The following is an 18,793-nucleotide window of genomic DNA, read 5'->3' on the forward strand; positions in this document are numbered from 1 at the left end:
TGACACCAAAAAAAAAAAAAAAAAAAAAGGATGCCTTGTCATCATCAAAGGAAACCTGGTAAACCTATTTTCTTCTTTCTTTATAGATTTATGTGGACATTTGCTCTGCTGCCATTGTTCTTGCAATTTCATCCATCAAAATAGAAGCTAGTGAAAGGATATAAAAAGTTTCTCAGTGTCTTGATACAGAGATTTTTATTTGTGATTACTTTCCTCTGAAAAGGAAAAATCCTACCTGGAAGACCTAAGGTACTAGCAAATCTTAAGCAGAGGGCAAGGTTCCTTGCAAACAGAGGAAGGTCCTATGGGGACAGGAGCTGAGGTTGTACGTCCACACGGGCACATGGAGTTAAAGCCAATACTTACTTCAGCATTTTTTGCTGAGCCATTGGCTCTGTTCGCTGACCCAGGTCTGAGACAGGCTTATACCAACCTAATTGCTTTGGCTCCAAACCTTCTTTTAAAAGTGCAAATCTTCCAGATTGCTATACCTCTTAGCTTTCCACTAAGAGCATATATATATATATATATATATATATATGTCCCTGAGTCTGTTTCTTTGAGTTTCACTTCTTTTCTGTGATTTTTTTTTTTTTTTTTTTTTTTTTTTGCTACCCTGTGAGAACATGTATCTCAGGGAAAACTGAGGCAAATGCCTGGGGGTTTTGTCATAGTAGGGTAGTAGGGTAATGGGATCACACACACCAGAATTGAATTATTTTATCTCCAGTTAAGAACTGGAGAAAAATAGTCTGTATTTTAAATCCTGTACCTTGGAGAAAAATGCAGCTGCTCTTGGAAGAGTAGATCGATTATTAAGTGTGGTACCAATGCTATTTTGGTTGCATCTACAATGAGAAGATCATTTCCAGGAATATCATACGCTTCGCTTCAGTCAACCCCAGCCCCAATCCTTCCTCTGAGGCAGAAATAATAGTGCTGAGCGTAGAGGGGGAGGAGGGCTGGATTGTGGGGCAGGGAAATAGATTGTTATAGGGACATAAGGATAAAAACAGCAGGTGTTTTTCAAAGCTGACTCCTAAACCAGTTAATTTTGGTTCATTAATGTTGATAAAGGCAGCTCTCCTCTTTGCAGAATGGATAGAACACAGCAGGGAACTTTCCATTCATTCTGAAAATGTCTTTGATTTTTCTTGTGAGTATAACCCTCTCTCAGGCTGTTTGAATATGGCCTGTGATGTGATAAGGGGCAGAGTCCGGGAATTCCTCTCTCTCTTACTTGGCTCTCCCACTTCCTTCCCATCTGGGCTCAAGACCTGCTTTGCTGGAAAGCTTCACTTTGTTAATCTTGAGCACCCATTCAAGCAGCTGCGTCTCTGAGATGTCCATCTACCACCAGGGCAACAGCATTTTAAATTTCTTTCCTTGTTTCCTGTAGTTTGTGAGCCAAGACACAGAACTGCTAGATCCACATCCAGTCCCTTCTGGACAGTTTATTTTTCTGGAAACAATTTTATTGAGATAGAATTCACAATTAGCCCATTTAAAGTGTTTAATTCAATGGCAGACAGTTCTTCCCTTGCAGCCCCTGCTCTGCTTCCACACTCTCTCCTTCCTCCAGGGACAGGAATGGGTGGATGGTGGAACACAGACATGACTAGAGCTGATTCTTAGAACTTTTCTAACTAAAGCACCTGCTGGGTAAGGAATATAGGGGCACCCACTGACCCAGGGCTGGGGTTAGCTAAATGAGTAGACTTCCACAGGAAGCTGGCATACACTGTAGTACAGGGGGAAAGCAGCGCCAAGATCTCTGCCAGGATGTCAACCGGTTAACAAAATTGAAGTGGTTTTTCAGAAAGAGCCTGGATTTCTCAAGTTGGTCAATTCCTGCCTCACTATATGCACCCACTGATACTGCCAGTACAGCTCTCAGAGAACATTTATTTATTTATTTATTTATTTTAAATTTATTTATTTTATTTTTGGCTGCATTGGGTCTTTGTTGCTGTGCGCAGGCTTTCTCTAGTTGCGGCAGGCGGGGGCTACTCTTCATTGCGGTGCACGAGCTTCTCGTTGTGGTGGCTTCTCTTGTTGCGGAGTACAGGCTCTAGGCGTGTGGGCTTTGGTAGTTGTGGCACGAGGGCTCAGTAGCTGTGGCTCTTGGGCTCTAGAGTGCAGGCTTAGTAGTTGTGGCGCACGGGCTTAGTTGTTCCACTGCATGTGGGATCTTCCCGGACCAGGGCTCGAACCTGGGTCGCCTGCATTGGCAGGTGGGTTCTTAACCACTGTGCCACCAGGGAAGTCCGCATTTAAAATTTTTAATAGACATGGTCAAATGTACTGAGCTTTTTTATACTCTGGAGAAATTGAAGGGAGTCATCATGACAGATACTATGAAATAGTGCATTCAGGTCCAGTCTGAAGGAATAATTGTCAACATTCAAAGATAAGCTTAGGGACTTCACTGGTGGTGTAGCGGATAAGACTCGAGCTCCGAATGCAGGGGGCCCGGGTTCGATCCCCAGTCAGGGAACTAGATCCCACACGCATGCTGCCACTAAGGAGCCTGCCTGCAACCAAGACCCGGTGCAACCAAACAAATAAATATATACATTTTTCTAAAAAGGAAGTTACATTCTAACGAAGAAACAAAAGATTAAAAACAAATGAAGCTCAAGGTTTAAAATAATTTTTTTAACTTTTTTATTATGGACAATTTCAAATAAATACAAAAGGGGAGAGACTAATATAGTGAACCCTATCACCCAGCTTCAACAGTTATCAACTCAGGGCCAATCTATTTCATCTATACTTCCAGTTCACTTGCCCCTGCCCTTGATTATTCTGAAGCAGATAGCAGACATTATATCATCTCCTCCTTAAATATTTTAGGATATGAAAGCGACTTATTGAAGATTAGTTATCTTGCAGAATGACCCACATTCAAGATTTGTCAGATTGCTTCCTCTGGTATCGCCTAACTTGTTCCTCCCTTCCCAGGGGTGTTTGATGCTGGGTAGAGAGGAGCGTTGGTGGTGAGCCAGCATGCAAAGCATGAGAGCCTGCAGAGACTTTGGGTTTCAGTACTGGGTCTGGTACTTACTAGGAGCTGTGGGTTCTTGAGCAAGTCTAACATTCTGAAGCCTCATTTCCTCATCTGGAAAATGAGGGTAATAGTAAGAGCCTTTTTGTGGAAAGCTGAGCTTGTGGTGCCACATAGAAAGGGCTCTTGGTCACTGTAAGAAGCAAGAGACCTGGAGTGATGGTGGGCAGAAGGGTGGCCACATCATAATGCAATATAGCAGCAGGATGGGAGTGAGGGTTGGGTGAAGGTAAAGGGGAGGGGTCTTTCTGCAATGGCACCAAAAATGTATTTTGCTGTTAATGATGAAGGGTAGAAGAATATCCCACCCTAAAATATGTCACTTTGGCATAAGGATTATTTTGAGCACTTAAAAAACATCAGGTACAAAAAGGGTGCTCTGACCTCCACCCTTTCTTTCTAAAAGCAGGAGATAAAACCCCAATTTGAAAGATGTCTTCCGTGTACCAGGAGGAAAGTACCATTCTTACCATCAAGGACAGAAGTTGAAGCTGAGAGAATTCTGTATAAACAGACTTTGTTAAAATAATTCTTATCTTCCTTTATCCTCCCCATATATTTTAGTTACTTTTCTACAGTTGCCTCTCTTTGTTCAACCTTGTATAAAAAGATTTAGGGGGCTTCCCTGGTGGCGCAGTGGTTAAGACTCCTCCTGCCAAGGCAGGGGACGCAGGTTCGAGCCCTGGTCCGGGAAGATCTCACATGCTGCGGAGCAACTAAGCCCGTGTGCCACAACCACTGAGCCCGCGTGCCATGACTACTGAAGCCTACGTACCTAGAGCCTGAGTTCCGCAACAAGAGAAGCCACTGCAATGAGAAGCCTGGGCACCGCAAGGAAGAGTAGCCCCTGCTCACCACAACTAGAGAAAGCCCAAGCACAGCAACGAAGACCCAAAGCAGCCAAAAATAAAAAAATAATTAACAAACAAACAAGAAAAGTGTTTAGAGTTGCTGAAGGACCCTGAACACAACCAGTCGTGCAGTGCAAACTGATCAAGGAATCCATGTTCAATCCAGACTCAGCAGTAGATGGGTCACAACTTTTCACTGAAGTTTTGATGTTTCAGGTTACTTTTTGTGATTGGTCACATTTTTAGATGAGTCAATTCACTTGTCTGATTTGTATTTATTTACAACCCAGGAGTGAGAATGAGCATGACCTGCTTGGGCTGGTGGAGGCACACATGAAGTGAGATTTTTTCCAGTGTCATGCATTGAGCCATCTACCACCCTTGCATCATCTCATTCAATCCTCACATCACCCCTTTGATGGAGCCATGTTATCTCCATTCTAGGGATGAGAAAATGGAGGCCCAAAGAGGTTAAGGAACTTGTTTGTTCCAAGTCACTTAGCAAATAAGTTGTACAGCCAGGATTTGAACCTAGAGACAGCCCTTAGAACCATTGTGGACTTTATTGTAAGGACAATTTGTAATTGTAGATCCTTAGCCACTTTAGGTTCTTGAACTGGGGAACGACTTGATGAAACTGAAGGAAAGGAAGAGCAGTCCAGTGGCATAATACAGGATTCACAGGCAGAGGAAAAAACTGGAGTGCAGAGATCAGATAGGAGGTTGTGGCAGCAATGCAGGCCCTGGAGACAGAGTGACTAGGGTTTGGAACTAGAAAATCTGGTTCTAGCCTTGTCTCTACAGTGATGCTGCTGGTTGGGGAACCTCGGGCAAGTTACAGCCACATCTCTGAAGCCGTGTTAGTCCTCCCCAAATAATGGGCTTATAAATTGAGACAAGAAAATCTCTTTCAAACTCTAAAATTCTGCCTGATGCCTTTAAAATTTAATGCAGTTTAAAGATTTATATTTGAAGACCCTAAATATCATCCAGAATCCAGAAAAGAAATTAAATGTAATAATTCTCAACATAAATCATTTTTTTCAAAGTTCAAAGGAAGAAAATTGTTTTTAAGAATGCTTTTTAAACCAGATTATATTGAGACAAGCCAATCATCTCTGCATCTTATTGTTTTCTTTGTTTAAAAAAAGTGACTTGGGGGGACTTCCCTGGTGGCATAGTAGTTAAGAATCTGCCTACCAATGCAGGGGACACGGGTTCGAGCCCTGGTCCGGGAAGATCCCACCTGCCATGGAGCACCTAAGCCCGTGCACCACAACCACTGAGCCTGTCCTCTAGAGCCTGCAAGCCACAGCTACTGAAGCCCACGTGCCACAACTACTGAAGCCCGCGCACCTAGAGCCCGTGCTTCACAACAGGAGAAGCCACCACAATGAGAAGCCCGCGCGCCACAACTAGAAAAAGCCCGCACGCAGCAATGAAGACCCAACACAGCCAAAATAAATAAATTTATTAAAAACAAAATGACGGGTATTGTTGCAGTAGTGGTTGATGATATTAAAATCAAATAAGAATATTACTCTTGAAACAAATGAAATGATTTAAACCTAAGATATTTTTTTTTTTTTTTTTTTTTTTTTTCCTTACGTTATGCGGGCCTCTCACTGTTGTGGCCTCTCCCATTTGCGGAGCACAGGCTCCGGACGCGCAGGCTCAGCGGCCATGGCTCACGGGCCCAGCCGCTCCGCGGCATGTGGGATCTTCCCGAAACGGGGCACGAACCCGCGTCTCCTGCATCGGCAGGCAGACTCTCAAGCACTGCGCCACCAGGGAAGCCCAACCTAAGATATTTTATGCAAATATACCTAGGAGACACAAACTGTATTGTCATCATATTAATTTGCTTTCTTTTTTTTTAAACATCTTTATTGGAGTATAATTGCTTTACAATGGTGTTAGTTTCTTCTGTATAACAAAGTGAATCAGCTACACATATACATACATTCCCATAGCTCCTCCCTCTTGCATCTCCCTCCCACACTCCCTATTCCATCCCTCTAGGTGGACACAAAGCACCGAGCTGATCTCCCTGTGCTATGCGGCTGCTTCCCACTAGCTATCTATTTTACATTTGGTAGTGTATATATGTCCATGCCACTCTCTCACTTCGTCCCAGCTTACCCTTCCCCCTTCCCGTGTCCTCAAGTCCATTCTCTATGTCTGAGTCTTTATTCCTGTCCTGCCCCTAGGTTCATCAGAATCTTTTTTTTTTTTTTCAGATTCCATATATATGTGTTAGCATACGGTATTTGTTTTTCTCTTTCTGACTTACTTCACTCTGCATGACAGACTCTAGGTCTATCCACCTCATTACAAACAGCTCAATTTCGTTTCTTTTTATGGCTGAGTAATATTCCATTGTATATATGAGCCACATCTTTATCCATTCATCTGTCAATGGACATTTAGGTTGCTTCCATGTCCTGGCTATTGTAAATAGAGCTGCAATGAACATTGTGGTACATGACTCTTTTTGAATTATGGTTTTCTCAGGGTATATGCCCAGTAGTGGGATGGCTGGGTCTATAGTAGTTCTATTTTTAGTTTTTTGAGGAACCTCCATACTGTCCTCCATAGTGGCTGTATCAATTTACATTCCCACCAACAGTGCAAGAGGGTTTGTTTTCTAAGCTCAAATTTAATTTAAAATATGATATTTCTTCAGCTGGTTCAATCAACAGACTTTAAAGGGATTTTAGATAGAGAACATAGGAAATAAATATAGTAGCGCTGAAACAAATAATTGACAAAATAGTTGTTCTGTGTTCTGCTGCCTGTGATGCTTCTAGAAGCCAGGCTCTTCACTCTGCTAGCAACTGTAAACACTTTTCTCCATCCTCATATCCTATAACAAATCCATTTCCAAGCCCTGCTGAGTTCTTGGTCTCAGTGTTTCTCAGAAATAACCCTTCGTCATCTACAAAGATTTAGGGGTGGGGTTCCCATTCCTTGGTTGCAGAAGTGGCCTTCTCCTGAGGGCAAATGGCTCTTCCTGAGATAAAGTTGGTTCTATTATTAAAAACTTCAGGGATCCCATTAGCTTGTAGGATGAAATACAGTGGAGATCCCCATCCTTTCAGCCAAGCAAATGCATTAGCTTTTTTACAGACTTTAGTCCTCCACACCTGAGATTTTGCTACTCGGCAGGGTCTCCTCCTTCTCTCTGCCAGTTTATGACCATCACTTCCTTTGATTCTGTCTTGAAACATTTCATTCAGGATGTTTTCCTGGGTTAGTAGATACTTAGCAAGTAAACATCTTCCGTTTTTGAGTTTTTAATCACATTAAGTGCATTTAAGATAAATTATCCAAGTCTAGGGATAATATACAAGTCTAGGGAAAAACAACTCATAGAGATTTTCATTCTTTAAGAAATCACTCAACAAGGAAATATATTCAACATCTTGAAAAAACCTTTAATGGAAAATAACCTGAAAAAATTCTAGACATATTATATATCTATATATAACTGAATCACTTTGCTGTAACTTGGAACATTGTAAATCAACTTTACTTCAGTTAAAAGGAAAAAAGCACACAAAAAAAATCACTCAGAAAAAAAAAAAAATCACCCAGAGTGATTTTACTTTGTGAGGAGACAGCACTCCAATTTTTAGGTGTATGCTTTTTCGCTAGGAATCCACATTAGATTCAGAGCAAAACGACTCTTGATGGTGACCTCTAGTGGGCAGGGGACAATCCTACGAAATTATGAAAAGTGAAGGGCAAAGTAAAACCTTTCTCAAGTAACCAGCTGGGTTTACTCTGAGGTCAGAAGACCGCATCTACTCCATCCCACCCCACTCTTATTTTTTCTTCCAGTACTTGTTTTACATTTAACACAGCTTGCCTTAACTCACCTGTTTCGCCTCTGGCGGGTACTGCGCGGGCAGGGCTGCCTGTATCGGGTGCCGTGTGAATTGCTGAGAGCAATTTAAAATAATCCCTGCCAAATGGAGCCCACTCCCAGAGCATGGAGCAGTGCCCAGGGCAATTCGCTCTGCAGAGCCTTAAAGGGCTCTTCAAGCTCCGAGGGCCCGTGCTGCAGCCGACTTGGAGGTGCATGGGGGAAATCAAGACATTATGAAAAGGAGGAGGCAGACGAATGCGAAATTCTGTTCTTGCCAGTGGCAAGGCAATTCTCCCCAGACTTTCACGCCACTCTGCAGGAAGCGTCACGAGAGGGTCCAGCGGCGCTACACTTCGGCGCTCTCTTAGGACCCGCACCCCAGAAAGCGGGGGCTGGAGCCGCTCCCCTCCGAGACAGGGCAGGCGGGAAGGCGGCACCGAGACTGGGTGCTGGGATGTGTGGCCGCCTTCGGAGCACGCGGTACGTTAAGTCTCCGCGCCGGGAGAGGAAGAACAAAGTCGGCAAGAAAAGAATTGCTGGGGTGCCTTCTCTGAGAAATCCTTTGGGGCGGTCTCAGAAACCGAGCTGGGCTCCGAATAGCTTCTGAAGAAAGCTCTCCCAACGCCGTCTGTCCCCGCCCCTCATATCCCGCACCCCAGTCCTCACTCCTCCTTACCTTCCTGTCGCCTCCCTTTGGGGGCCGTTGTTAAAAGGGCCCTTGGAGACTCCCCAAGTCATCCCGATGGTCCAGGGCGGGACGCCGGAGCCGAGACCCCGGCCGCGGGGCTTTGCTGCCCCTTCCACTCGGGGCTCCAGGCTCGGCGCATCCCTGCTCCGCAGACCCCTCCTGGCCACTGGGGGCGGGAGCGGAGGGGGAGGACGGCGTCACGAGGCGGGGAGCCCGAGGTCCAGGGAGGGGCGCCGGGGAATCCCAGTCCGAGCGAGGTGAGGGCGCGGATGGGAAGAGGAGGGCGGCGCGTGGAGGGAGGTGAGAAGAGCGGAGCCAGGAGGCAAGGAGGGGGAACCGCGAGGAGGCCCCGCCCCCGCCTCTCGGAGCCGGCTCTTCGCCGCCCCCGAACCCGCTCACTTTACCTCTTGCCTCTGGACGGTGGCGGGGCGCTTGCTGGAGCCGCGGCCGGAGGGAGCGCCAGGGACCCGGAGACATCCAGCGCCGGCGCCTCCTCTCGGCACGCACGCCCCCCAGGGGCGAAAGCGCCGCCGCTTTGAAAGGGCACCCCGGCCTCGGAGGGGGCATCCCTCAGACGCGAGGGGCGGCGGCGCTGGCAGCTTCGTTCTCGGCCCGTGGGGCGCAGCGCTGGCGCCAGAGGGGACTCCCCGGCCACCTACAGGTACTGCCGTGCGGAGGGAGCGTCGCTAGCAGCCACGCCGGACTGCCGAAGAGGCTAGAGCCGAGGGGCTCCCGGGCCAGCGAAGGGCAGCAGCGGAGCACGGAGGGAGAGCCGGCGGGACAGCCTGCGGGGCCCGACGGCGCGCTCCCCGGTCGGCCAACGGCAGGCAGGCCCCGCGCAGCGGCCGGGGGGGCGGCGGCGGCGCCGTCGGGCTTCGGGGCCTCTGGGCTGCCAGCCATGACCTACAGGCGCAGCGGGGCGGCCTCGGTGGTGCTGAACGTGGGCGGCGCCCGGTACTCGCTGTCCCGGGAGCTACTGAAGGACTTCCCGCTGCGCCGCGTGAGCCGGCTGCACGGCTGTCGCTCGGAGCGCGACGTGCTCGAGGTGTGCGACGACTACGACCGCGAGCGCAACGAGTACTTCTTTGACCGGCACTCGGAGGCCTTCGGCTTCATCCTGCTCTACGTGCGCGGCCACGGCAAGCTGCGCTTCGCGCCGCGGATGTGCGAGCTCTCCTTCTACAATGAGATGATCTACTGGGGCCTGGAGGGCGCGCACCTCGAGTACTGCTGCCAGCGCCGCCTCGACGACCGCATGTCCGACACCTACACTTTCTACACGGCCGAAGAGCCGGGCACGCTGGGCCGCGATGAGGCGCGACCCGGCGGTGCCGAGGCGGCCCCCTCCCGGCGCTGGCTGGAGCGCATGCGGCGGACCTTCGAGGAGCCCACGTCGTCCCTGGCCGCGCAGATCCTGGCCAGCGTGTCGGTGGTGTTCGTGATCGTGTCCATGGTGGTGCTGTGCGCCAGCACACTGCCCGACTGGCGCGCTGCGGCGGCCGACAACCGCAGCCTGGATGACCGGAGCAGGTACTCCGCCGGCCCTGGGAGGGAGCCCTCCGGGTAGGACGCATTGCTTCTCTGCCCGTCCTGTCCGTCCTGTCGAGTCTGTCCATCCCGTCCGTCGGTCCAGTCTCCGTCCTGTTTGCCTCCGGGAGGCCAAGCCAGGCCGGGTTCTGGGCCGAGCGCGGCCACAGGCGCGGCCAGCCAAGGGGTGGGTTGGTCCTCACTACCCCCCACCCCACCCCACTTTCCCCAGCTTTAGCCGGCTCTGATCCGCCCACTAGACGCCCCTCCTGAGGGCGAATCGCCAGCCTTGGGGAGACGCAGATAGAGATGAACAAGCCTCCCGTGTTTGTAGTTTACTTTTGAGCAAATTAGCAACCGGTTAATTAGATTTCTCTAAACTTTTATCGTTAGTATTCAACAATTTAACCTTGGGCTAAGAGCAGTTTGAATTATTTGCCAATTTCTGATGGTGTTTGAAAAGATGAAGTCTTGTTATCATGGTGTGGTCTGCTGTACACTGCCCACACACTCTATACACTCTGCATAACATTACTTGTAATGGAATTTTTATAAAGGAGATTAATTTAGCGATAGACTCTAAATAATGGATGTCCGTGCCCTTTTCCTCTTCTTTTCCTACCAAGTATGGAGTTAGCAAAGTACCTGTCTACCGTTTGTTACCAAAGATTCACACTGTGCCTTCCGGAAGATCTTCAGGCTGGGGAGGGAAAAAACCATGGGAAACTCCTAAATTCAGAAACAGTATCCAGTATTTAATGGTTTTTCTTTTCACTTTAGTAGGATGAAAGGAAAATATTTTGATCTTTCCTTTGATAGTGCTTACCTTTCAATAGTGATAGCATACTTCTGTTTTTAGTACTAGTGAGTTTATTTTGCATATTTGGTGGGAGGAATAAACAGTAAAGTTGGGCTTTCAAGGGAGACAGCCTCTTTGGGCACAAACACAAAATTGTATCATGTGCTTTACCTTGGATCCTCTTTTAAGATTCACTCTCCATTCATTTTAAAAATTTGGTTGCTTGCCTGGTAATCTTTTCCTGATAGACATGTGCATGGTTCCACTGGTGCTATGTGCCTTGATACTGGAGTGGATTACTTCCACATAATATTCTTCCTTTGGAGAGTAAAGATTTTTATTTAAATCTAGGAAGTAAATAAACTATCTGGGACCATGGAGTTCATTACTGATATGCTATCTTGACATGAAATCTAAGACACATGCTTTGAAAGGAAATTAATTAGAAAACTCATTTTGTTTAATGTATTAGTTTCTGAGTTTTCAATTTACAGATAAGAATTACTTATTTGGTACTCCATCAGTACAATGAAATTAATTTATGTACTTATGAAAGAAATGAGAGACATGAATAGTAATTTTAGGGGGAAAGAGAGAAAGAAACCAAAAAGGGAAGAGACAGATGGAAAAGAGGAAGACTGCAAAAGAAGTGAAGGAAGAAGATAAATGTTTAATTTGTGTATATGTATTTTATGTATGTATATAATTATTCACGTCAGAACTGTTTCCTAGATACGCAGATATTTCAGGCAGAGACATGTTTTTCTTGGCTTAATGGCCCAGTTTTAAGCTTCACTCTGAGTGTAGGTATATGAAAACCATTATCTGTAATCCCAAACAGATAAACTGAGGGATGACTGAATGACTTGAGGAGGCTGCACATTACAGAGGGAGCCCCCCCAGGCCTCCTCCAACAGACAACTAAGGTGATACTTTGAGAATAGTGTCTCAAACCCTGTTTGCTTGTGGTTGCTGAAATTAGTCATTCTTCCTAAAACATCTTTCTGATCATATTTCTGATCATATTCTGATCATCTCCCAAATGAAGTTGGAACTTCTCTCTTGGCCTTCAAGGCTCTTTACCTTTGGTTTGGTTTGTTTTGTCTTGTTTTGTTTAGCCGCGCTGTGTGGCTTATGGGATTTTTAGTTCCCCGACCAGGGATCGAATACCGGTCCTTGGCAGTGAGAGTGTGGAGTCCTAACCACTGGACGCCAGGGAATTCCCCAAGGCTTAAAAAATTTTTTTTATTTATTTAATTTATTTATTTTTGGCTGCATTGGGTCTATATTGCTGCACTCAGGCTTTCTCTAGTTGCGGCCAGCGGGGTTTACTCTTTTTTGTGGTGCGCGGGCTTCTCATTGCGGCGGCTTCTGTTGCGGAGCACGGGCTCTAGGCATGCAGGCTTCAGTAGTTGTGGCTCGTGGGCTCAGTAGTTGTGGCTTGCGGGCTCTAGAGCACAGGCTCAGTAGTTGTGGCACCCGGGCTTAGTTGCTCCATGGCATGTGGACCAGGGCTCGAACCCGTGTCCCCTGCATTGGCAGGTGGATTCTTAACCACTGGGCCACCAGGGAAGTCCTTCCCCAAGGCTTTTTGCCCGTTAACCACAATCTACCTTTGTTGACTTACCCACTGTAATTTGCAAGCATCTTTTGAGTATCTGCTGTGTTCAAGGTACTATCGGTATTCCAAATATTGTAACATTTTTTGGTGAGGAAACCGTGTCAAGCTGGCAATTGATGTTGGAATCAGAGGCACAATTGATCAACAATTGGGTTGAGTTGTTCTGGGAAGGTCTCAAGGTGGGAGAGGATGGAAACAAGCTGTCTTTGGAAGGTTGCAGAGGTTTTGCATTGCCCAACACTGGCAGGTGGTATCATTTATGTAAACTACTGTGTTTGAAACCTGTACAAATTTTGAAACCTGTACAACCATGTGTACCCCACCTGGGAACAAAATACGGAGATTTTCTGGGTAATAGGAACATCTAGGGCCTAGGCATGACATTTGTATATTACGTTTAGGGAGTGTGAGTCCAGTGATGGAGTGAGAGATGGAGACAGGGCAATGTTAGAAGGCCTGGAATGAGAGGGAGAATAATTTTATATTGCAGGCAGTGGTTAGCTGTTGGCAGGTTTGGGGTGAGTGGATCATGAGTATAAAGCAACAGATGTCATGAGTTGTACACCATAAATTGGAGATGGTGGAGACTGGAAATAGGAGGATTAATTTGGAGATTTTTGCAGAGGGAGGGAATGAGAGCTTGGATTGCTTTGAGGTTGGTGAGAATGGAGATGAAATGACAACTCTGGGAGATAGTAGGAAGAATCAAAATAAATCCAGGGCATTGGAAGGATACAGGCTCAGGGACTGAATAAGTGGATTTCCAGGAGCTAGGAGCACTCCCTGCCACCTGCAGGCTCCATTTGTCCAGACCAGCCTGTTCACTTGTTCCTGAACTACCTGGATGTCCCTTACTGTGCAGTCAGTCCCTTGCCTATTGAAATTAGATCATCCATCAAGCCCAACTGATTCTGTTTCCCTTTTGAAGCATTTCCTGACTACCCTAGTAGATGTGATATTTCCTCCTGAGTTTCTTGAGAGACTGCTTACTTGTGTGACTCATTTGGCAGCTGTAATATCCTTCCTAGCATGGTGGTTATTTTTTTATATAACCATGTCTTAGCCACCAAACTAGATGAGATGAAAAGTCCTAGAAGACATCTAAATTCTCTTATATTGTACTATTTATTATGATAGCATCTTTTAGAAAAAACTATTATTCAGGCACAATAAATATGTATTGTTTATCTTACATTTCAAAATATAACCTTCCAGGAATATATCTTCTCTTGCATAGATTGAAGAGCTCTGTGGGTTAAGGCTGAGGCATTCAGGTGGTGGAACTCTTAGTTGAGGAGAATGGGATCCTGTGCTAGAATGAGAAAAAAGTGTTAAGTCAGGGAATCATTATTTATCAAGTACTTACTGTGCAAAAGGAATAAAGATAAGAATATATGGTTTGGGGACTTCCCTGGCGGTCCAGTGGTTAAGACCTGACCCTTTCACTGCCAGGGTGGATTCAATCCCTGGTGGGGAGCTAAGATCCGGGAACTAAGACCGCGTAAACCACTCTGCGCGGCCAAAAAACAACAACAGAAAATCCCAAGAACTGCTCAGTTCTTTTATGCAGCTGCATGACGTTCCATTATATGAATGTCCTGTAATTTCTGGACGCTTAACATTGTTTCTTGTCTGTAGGGAATGCTGTAGTGAATATCCTTGTACATGTACATTATTTTGCTTTCATGAGAGTATATCCATAGGATAAATTCCTGAAAGTAAGTCATTGGGTCAAAGGACATTTGTACTTGTCTTTTAAAAAATTATATATATATAATTTTTAAAATTTTTATTGAAATATAATTGATTTACAATGTTGTGTTAGTTTCAGGTATACAGCAAAGTGATTCAGTAACATATATATGTATTCTTTTTTAGATTCTTTTCCTTTATAGTTATTACAAGATATTGAATATAGTTCCTTATGCTACAGTAAGTCCTTGCTGGTTATCTACTCCATATTTTGTACTTGTCATTTTCATAGATAATTCCAAATTGCTCTACAAAAAGTTGTATCAATTTATACTCCCACCAGCAGTGTGTGAGAGACCATGTTTTTTCATACTCTACAAAGTGTTATTATACTTTTGATTTTTTTTTTTAGTTATTTCTGAGATACACATTTTAAAGTAATAACTAGAATTATGACTTATAACATACCTATACTTTTGATTTTTCATCATGCTGGAAGGTGAAAAATGGTGTCTAGTAGTTTTAATTTATTTTTGCCTTGAGTAAAAATGTACATCTTTACATATATTTAGGACTCACTTATTTTACTTTTCAGTGAGCTGTGTAAATTTTGGCGATGACTTTCTTAGTTGACGATTTTTAGAAAGAATTAAGAAATTAGCTCTTGGTTAATGACATGAGTTGCAAATATTTTGTTCTCTAATTTAGGACCCCATTCAAAGAAAACTACAGGGACTTCCCTGGAGGCACAGTGGTTAAGCATCTGCCTGCCAATGCAGGGGACACAGGTTCGAGCCCTGGTCCGGGAAGATCCCACATGCCGCAGAGCAACTAAGCATGTGTGCCACAACTACTGAGCCTGCGCTCTAGAGCCTGCGAGCCACAACTACTGAGCCCAAGTGCCACAACTACTGAAGCCCGCTTGCCTAGAGCCCGTGCTCCACAACCAGAGAAGCCACTGCCATGAGAAGCCCCTGCTCACTGCAACTAGAGAACACCTGTGCACAGAAACGAAGACCCAACGCAGCCAAAAATAAAATAAATTTTTAAAAAATAAAAAAATAAAAAAAAGAAAAGAAAAAAAAGCCTCTGTGCTCCCAATGCAGGGGGCTTGGGTTTAAAATAATAATAAATAAATAAATAAATAAATAATAAAACATGGACCAGATATAAATAAGTCGTGCCTTTTACTTTTTGGTCCCTCAGTTTTCTCAGCAGCAATGTTCTCTTTTTTTTTTTTTAACTTTAATAAATTAATTAGTTAATTAATTTTATTTATGGCTGTGTTGGGTCTTGCTGCATGTGGGCTTTCTCTAGTTGCGGCGAGCAGGGGCTACTCTTCGTTGGGGTGCATGGGCTTCTCACTGTGGTGGCTTCTCTTGTTGTGGAGCATGGGCTAGGTGTGTGGGCTTCAGTAGTTGCAGCGGGTTTTCTCAATTGTTGTGGCTCACAGGCTCTAGACCGCAGGCTCAGTAGTTGTGGCGCACGGCCTTTGTTGCTCCGTGGCATGTAGGATCTTCCCGGACCAGGACTTGAACCCATGTCCCCTGCATTGGCAGGCAGATTCTTAACCACTACACCACCAGGGAAGCCCAGCAGTGTTCTCTTTTGAGTTTTAAATCTCTTTAGCATGCAAAGCCTTGCTGTAATTTTAATCTGTTCTTTAGAAATTATTTCTAAAAGTTGCTTTGTGTTGTGAGACTTTGAGATGTAAAGATATTTAAATTTCTTTAGGTGTTATTTTAAGCCCAAGTTTAAAAAATGAAATAAAAATGAAACAGTAGGTGATAGAAATTTAAAACTCAACTGTATTATTTCTATTGCCTTTTAGGTCAATATTATATAAATTCAATAGGTTTTTTAAAGTACTTTAAAAATAAAAAGCAATATTTGAAACTGAAGATGAAAGTCTCAGTGCTTTTACTTTGCAGATAAGGTGGATATTTTCAGAAACCAGTAATTAATAGATCTCTGATAGGATTGAACATAACCCAGAACCTCAGTTAAAGTCTGTTCTTTCACAGTAGACTGTTTCTTTTAATTTGTGTACAGGGTTTTTCTATCTGCTGCCAATTTTAGAAATCAGTGGAAACTTCCTTTTGTTAATACCTTTTCTTTAATAAAAGTGCTTTTTTTCTCCCTTTTGGTAAGCAAGTTATTTTAAACATTATTCTTTTTTTTTTTTCAAATGAAAACTTTGCTCATTGGAAAAAAGTATGGTTCTAAGTGTTACAGAGTAAAGAGTAAACATGCCTCTTTCTCCTGCATCCTATTACCCAGTTTCTGAGTATTCTTCCAGAAATTTTCTTTGCATATATACAAATATACACACTACATATATATGTGTGTATATATGTATACTATCCACATATGCATGCATATATAATTATATATGCATATTATACAGATGTCTCTTATTTATTTATTTGACTGCACCGGGTCTTTGTTGCAGCACGTGGGCTCCTTAGTTGTGGCATGCAAACTCTTAGTTGCGGCATGCATGTGGGATCTAGTTCCCTGACCAGGGATCAAACCTGGGCCCCCTGCATTGGGAGCATGGAGTCTTATCCATGCATCACCAGGGAAGTCCCTACAGGTGTCTTTTTATTTTTATTTTTTTAATAAATTTATTTATTTTTTATTTTATTTTTTGGCTGTGTTGGGTCTTTGTTGCTGTGCACGGGCTTTCTTTGGTTGCAGCAAGCGGGGGCTACTCTTTGTTGCAGTGCGCAGGCTTCTCATTGTAGTGGCTTCTCTTGTTGTGGAGCACGGGCTCTAGGCACATGGGCTTCAGTAGTTGTGGCACATGGGCTCTAGAGTGCAGGCTCAGTAGTTGTGACGCACGGGCTTAGTTGCTCTGCGGCATGTGGGATTTTCCCGGGCCAGGGCTTGAACCCATGTCCTCTGCATTGGCAGGTGGATCCTTTTTTTTTTTTTGCGGTACTTGGGCCTCTCACTGCCGTGGCCTCTCCCGTTGCGGAGCACAGGCCCAGCGGCCATGGCCCACGGGCCCAGCCGCTCCGCTGCATGTGGGATCTTCCCGGACTGGGGCACGAACCCTTGTCCCCTGCATTGGCAGGCAGACTGTCAACCACTGCGCCACCAGGGAAGCCCTGGCAGGTGGATTCTTAACCACTGCACCACGAGGGAAACCCCCTTACAGGTGTCTTTTAAATTTATAACTGGGATCTTTCTATAATCTTGTTTAGCAATTTGCTTTTTTCACTTAACATCTAGGAACTCTTTCCACATCAGTTAATATAAATCTTCCTCCTTCTTTTTAAAATTTGTGTAGTATTCCATTGTATAGATGGGCCACAGTTCATTTACAAGTGTCTGTCCTATCAAGTATAGTAATGGCTGTAAGAGTCAGTATTTATTGAATACTTATAATGTGCTAGTCACTTGTTAAAGTTTTACAATTATTTTATCATCTAAGTCTCATAATAATCCTACAAGGTAGCACCATTGTTATCCCCATTTTATGACTGAGATTTAGATAGATTAAGTAGTATGTCAGACTCACATAGTGGTTAAGTCGTGACCTGGCATTTGATTCCCAGATCCCTGCTCTACTCTGCTGTGGAATGGTTAGCTCGACTGTAGTTTTTCCAAAATGTAAATGGGAGTGCAGAACACAGTCTTTTTCATGTTTCTTTGCAAATTGGTATAAGTGCATATGTTGGATAAATTCCAAAGTGGAAAAATAGCTGGGGACTTCCCTGGTGGTGCAGTGGTTAAGAATCCACCTGCCAATGCAGGGGACATGGGTTTGATCCCTGGTCCGGGAAGATCCCACATGCTGCGGAGCAACTAAGCCTGTGAGCCATAACTACTGAAGCCCGCATGCCTACAGCCCCGTGATCCTCAACAAGAGATGCCACCGCAAAGAGAAGCCCGCGCACAGGGTCTTAGTTGCTCTGTGGCATGTGGGATCTTCCTGGGCCAGGGCTTGAACCCGTGTCCCCTGCATTGACAGGTGGATTCTTAACCACTGTACCACCAGGGAAGCCCACACTTATTTTTAAAGGAAGCGTGTTTTAATCATTGCTCATAATTGGAATTAACATAAACATGACAATTTTGAGTACAGCTACAAAAAAGTTCCTTAAGATAGTATGGATTCCCTGAAGAAAGATTTCTAATTGAGAAACCTGTCAGTAATCCAGGAAAGGAGGGACATATGGAATGTTCTGCCCCACAGTCTTCCAGGCTTATCCCAGAGCAAGGCGGGGCCCAGGGGAGGAGTCCAGACAGGCATAACGAGCCCTTCACTAAGATGACCCAGGCCCCAGGCCAGGGCATGGGTTGAAGGGGCGATGTGGGCCAGGCAGAAGGCCACGATTCTTCTCGTTGCCGCGTTCCACAGGGCTTCAAGCCTCTACAGGGTTTCCGCAGCTTCGGGGTGTGGGTTGGGGAGCGGTCTGGGCACTTGGAGGCCATCTGGCCATGTGTTTTTGGCCTCCGCTGCTGCTGGCTATTCAGGCCCTATTGTGCCCTGCGGTGTTTGTCTTTGGCCTCTTCTTGACGGGACTGCCGCTCCATCCTGGATTAGCCACTGGCTCCTGGACGTGCGGGTCTCACCAGTGTTTTTGGCTGCTCTCCACCTGGGGACTGTCTGCACGTCCGGTGCAGGCGTGACGTGGCAGCCCACATGCACAGTAGTGCGCATTCCTG

The 18,793-nt window shown here is 45.3% G+C and overlaps 1 protein-coding gene across 2 annotated transcripts in view; it reads left to right on the forward strand.

Annotated features, from left to right (window-relative positions):
- The first annotated feature begins 8,760 nt into the window (after positions 1-8,760).
- Positions 8,761-18,793, forward strand: part of KCNG3 (potassium voltage-gated channel modifier subfamily G member 3) — a 23,106-nt gene continuing 13,073 nt past the window's right edge. Inside the window, exon 1 of one of the 2 annotated variants that reach the window (XM_007445740.1) lies at positions 8,761-10,040. In XM_007445740.1, the coding sequence (XP_007445802.1) occupies positions 9,376-10,040 (665 nt within the window). In that variant the 5' untranslated portion in view covers positions 8,761-9,375. The remainder of the gene's footprint in view (positions 10,041-18,793) is intronic. The other variant, XM_007445741.1, reaches the window with a different exon arrangement.

Source organism: Lipotes vexillifer, unplaced genomic scaffold (assembly GCF_000442215.2).
Source record: "Lipotes vexillifer unplaced genomic scaffold, Lipotes_vexillifer_v1.1 scaffold278, whole genome shotgun sequence".
NCBI lineage: Eukaryota > Metazoa > Chordata > Mammalia > Artiodactyla > Lipotidae > Lipotes > Lipotes vexillifer.